The 4,422-nt window shown below is 42.0% G+C and overlaps 1 protein-coding gene across 2 annotated transcripts; it reads left to right on the forward strand.

Annotated features, from left to right (window-relative positions):
• Positions 1-724: 724 nt before the first annotated feature.
• Positions 725-3,706, forward strand: LOC123152480 (E3 ubiquitin ligase BIG BROTHER-related). Of its 2 annotated transcripts, none has more exons than XM_044572011.1 (7): positions 725-1,055; positions 1,142-1,430; positions 1,524-1,585; positions 2,373-2,414; positions 2,560-2,681; positions 2,768-2,876; positions 3,301-3,706. In XM_044572011.1, the coding sequence occupies exons 1-7, from the start codon at positions 870-872 to the stop codon at positions 3,352-3,354; spliced, it is 864 nt and encodes a 287-aa protein (XP_044427946.1). In that variant the 5' UTR covers positions 725-869; the 3' UTR covers positions 3,355-3,706. The 2 variants fall into 2 exon arrangements, with proteins under 2 accessions (XP_044427946.1, XP_044427945.1); XM_044572010.1 differs by having other exon boundaries at positions 731-1,055; positions 1,521-1,585.
• The last annotated feature ends 716 nt before the right edge of the window (positions 3,707-4,422 follow it).

Consider the following 4,422-nt stretch of genomic DNA (forward strand, 5'->3'; position numbering starts at 1 on the left):
TTTATTTTTTATTATTTTTAGTACTCCGGGCATAGGAATAAAATTTAGCTGGTAAACTTTTGGTGCATACGGTTGGATGGCTGGCGCCCTGCCTACTATCCATGACAGACACGTCTGAACATTTTCTGTGGATATTTAGTGTCGTATGTTTGGTGATGTGTTGGAGTTGTTCTTAGTTTGAGATGTGGATGCCCGATTTTAAAGTTGAGGGTTGACTTTTAAATCGTGTGGCAAGTTGAGAGTTGCAATATGAACTTTTCTCTTTACATTGGATAATTGTGCATGAGCAACAAGATATAACAATTCCAGTACTTTAGTCGGTGATTACATGTTTGTATTAATGTGATTGTGTAAATAATTATTTATAAAATCCCTACCCGTGATTTACCAACCTAAATAGAAATTACTTATTTGGTAAAAATTTATCGAATTACCATTTTTGATAAGTCAATAAAGGTGTGACAATTAGGACGGATTTCAAAAAGGAAAATAAGACAGATATAAAAGAAAAAATGGAAATGAAGAGAAGGAGGGAAAATTTATGTAACATTGACGAAACACTATGTCTAAAGAAATAGAAAAAGGAGTCCCCTGACCGACTCGGTCCCAACCAGATACTGTACTTCCTGCATTTCAAGAAAAAAAACAGATACCTCATGTTTTAAGGTTATATACTATAAAAAAAAGATACCTCCTGTTCAAACCCACGGCAAAACGTTTGCCTCGTCCTCATATAGCTACCGCGTCCGCGTGCGGGTGCGGTGCGCCTGAGATTGCTTAACGTTGCCACTATTGAATTTCTGCTTCCTTCTCGTCGTTCCCTTCTCCTTCTCGTCTCCGATCCCTAACTGCTCCCTCTCTCCCTCCCCATGGAGGGCCCCAAGGGAAACGGCGGCGAGAAGCCCAGCGCGGACCAAAACCATAGCCCCAATACTCCCGCCGCAGCCGGGGCCGGAGGGGACGACGTGTCGGCCGCCGCGGTAGGGAGGCGGCCGTTCACCGCCTTAAGCCAGGAGGAGGCCGACCTCGCCCTCGCGCGCGTCCTCCAGGAGCAGGTAAGCGTCCAGATCTACCGGGGTCGGTTCCGCCGCCGATGCTTCGTGGTTTAATTAATCTGGGGTTGCCGCGCTCGGTGCCGCAGGAGCGGGCGTACATGATGCTGAGCGCGCACGGCGGGGACGGCAGCGACTATGATGCCTCGGACGCTGGGAGCTACGACTACTACGAAGAGGAAGTGGAAGGGATCGAAGGCGACGAGGGGAGCGACTACGAGGAGGAGGGGGACGAGGACGAGGAGGTGGGCGACGCGGAGGGGCCCGAATTGGACCCCGCGCGGTACGAGGACGACGAGGCGTATGCGCGGGCCCTGCAGGATGCCGAGGAGCGCGAGGTCGCCCAGCGGCTCATGGCGCTCGCTGGGATCACTGATTGTGAGTGCCGGAGACAAGACTTTTCGAAATTCAGTCACGTTTTCTCCCGGTCCCCTTTTTGGGTGTTGATTAGTCTCTTTGTTTCTTCAGTAGGGGAAGAGATGGAGCATGATGTTGAAGATGGCGAAGATGAGGAAGATGGGGATAGCGCACAGGTGACAGTACATTCCATTGTTACAATCAAATGTTTATTGACGTGTATGCTTAGGCAACCATGCAGTTTCTCTCTCAAGATTAGATTTATTATTTTATTCTGGATAGCTTCAAGTTTGTGTCTAACTAAAATCGTATGCACTAGTTTTTTGGCCCAGTTTTTCAACCTGGATAGCTGAATGTTTCAAACACATATCAGTTAATTGCTCATGTTAGGGTTTGCATTGTATCTTCATTATTGCCTTCTACTCATCATCTATGTATTTTGCAGTGATCTTGTCTAGAATAAATAATTTCATGCCATTGATCGGATTCAGTAGTTGGTGGCTAAAACCTAAAACTGCTCTACATGTAGTAAAATAATGTGGATTGGGTTAACACGGTGGTATATTTGCGCCTTCACTCCATTGTCTGTCGTTTGTAAATATACAGAAGACCAGTATAGAATTTGGTATGTAATTTTCCAATCTTTTTTTAATAAGGAAGGGAAAGCATCCTAGCATCCTCAAATGCCCACAACCATATCGTTTATTAGAGTTTTGAATGAAATTTTCCTTTCATCATGATCTTTTTATTGTGAATAAGCATATTGTTGCTGGCATCCAGGACTAGGAACTGCTGAAAGTAATCTTATGAATCTATCAATATCCGTTCCATACGACCAATTTGTATTTTTGTCAAAATGTAATAGTCTTGTTTTCTTGTTATAATCAATTAATTATAAACAATCTTCCAAGCATGAAGTTGGTACCTGACATTTTCAGTATTTGTGCTTATGTCAAACTTTAGGATGCATGGGAAGATGTTGATCCAGACGAATACTCGTATGAGGTAAGTTCTCTATTTTGTACTAGAAGAAATGGTTATTATTTGCATTTATATCTGCATATGAAGATTTAAGATTCTTTTCTATTAAACCAGACTGAACTTCAAGATTCACCGTTACAATATTAATTAATAGTTTTGGTGTTCTTAGGAGCTGGTTGCATTGGGTGAAGTGGTTGGTACGGAAAGCAGAGGTGTTTCTGCCGATACTTTGGCTTCATTGCCTTCAGTAACTTACCAAGCAGAAGATAATCAAGACAGCAACATGGAACAGTATGTACATGATTTAAAACCTTTTATATTTTCAAAATTTTGTCTATAGTCATTAAATGTTCTGATACGTGAAGTTCATTTTGCAGATGTGTTATTTGCCGTGTGGAATTTGAGGAAGGTGAATCATTGGTTGCACTTCCTTGCAAGCATTCATATCATTCTGACTGCATAAAACAGTGGCTGCAGTTAAACAAGGTACAGCCAGCACCCCCTGTTCTTCCTTCCATAGCCGGAAAAATGTCCACCAATCTCTTATAAAAGAAAAGGAAGAAAGGACCTATTGTCACACAATAAGTTCTCTTAATTCCTCCATCAAATGCGATTTCATAAACTTTTTCTCCACCATCAGCCTGCATGAGGCCAATCCTCATGAAGTCCTGTTTTGCATGATAAAGCAACCATAAACAGCAATTTTATACACAGTAAGACCTTTTTCTTGTGTGACGTGGACTCTGGAAACGCGTTAAATTAAGTTACAGAGGGAGTATTAGATATTGAAGTATGCGTATACCATCTATATTTTTCCTCTAATAGCTTAATTTGTAGAGGGAATTTGTTATTAATGGCGCATGATGAAACTGAATACTAGAAAACTGTTTCGGCCATTGCTATGTTGCAGGTATGCCCTATGTGCAGTGCAGAAGTTTCTACACCGGGTAACAACGAGGCATGACATTCTATTGTGGTCGTAATGATGGGCGAATAATGGGAAGAAATAGGGACAGCATATATTTTCTGATGCCGGTGAGATTTAAGCACCAGGAGCTGTTGTATTGTCCAAAGAAACTAGCAAACAAGCCTCGAGTTCGTCTCTCTGCTTTTCAGCCCAGCAGACTCGGGACACATGTACTTCTGGACTAAACCGTGATGCTGCTTTGTGTATCCTGTTAGGGGCTCATGGTCCATGTATGATCATTGATGTAAAATAGCTTAAATTTATAGCCATTCTTTGTTAGACGCTAGTTGCCCATTGTGATTCGTGGATGTAAAATAATTATTATATTTATAGTCATTCTTTTACACTATCGCCTGACTACATGCTTGAAAGATGACAGCGTTGCTGAAAAATGCTGGATGGTGCGCTGATGCTTGCCCAAGCTCTGAAATGATGGTATCGGTTTTCCAGATGCAACATGCCACTCTGAGGCCTCATTTGGTTGCAGAGTGAAAACATTCCAGGGTGTAATCCCACGAGGGGGGCTTTTTCCATGGCCATAGCAAATCCTCTCCCACCACGGGGGGAGATCCGCACGTGAGTTTGGAGGCAAGGGGGAGGGGAGGGAATTACGTCAGGGAAGCGCCAGATTTCTTAGAAAAGAAATGTAGTATTTTCAAAAACCATGAGAACTATTTCTTTTTTTCTTTTTTTTCAGTAAGTAAATTTCTAATTTCCATGCAAAATTCAAAAATGAAAGAACAATGGAGAATAATTCTGTAATTTCAAGGATAAACCAGGAAATATGAAACATGCCTAATCAGGAAAAAACACTTCAGTCCACATCACACACTCTAACCATAATGTAGCGACCAGACCTCAAACGGTTCAATCTGTGTGCTCTGGTGTCATCCCTGCATCAGTAATGCTGACACCACACAGTACTTGAAAGATTTATAACAGAGTAGCAATCACACACTTATTACATCGAGTGTCTTAAAAGAAAACTTATTACAATAAATATGGCTTAAAGCCATCTAATAACGATAACAGCGGAAGACTTGGAAGATAAGTGAGTCCATCAAC

Source organism: Triticum aestivum, chromosome 7A (assembly GCF_018294505.1).
Source record: "Triticum aestivum cultivar Chinese Spring chromosome 7A, IWGSC CS RefSeq v2.1, whole genome shotgun sequence".
In the NCBI taxonomy this organism is placed as follows: domain Eukaryota; kingdom Viridiplantae; phylum Streptophyta; class Magnoliopsida; order Poales; family Poaceae; genus Triticum; species Triticum aestivum.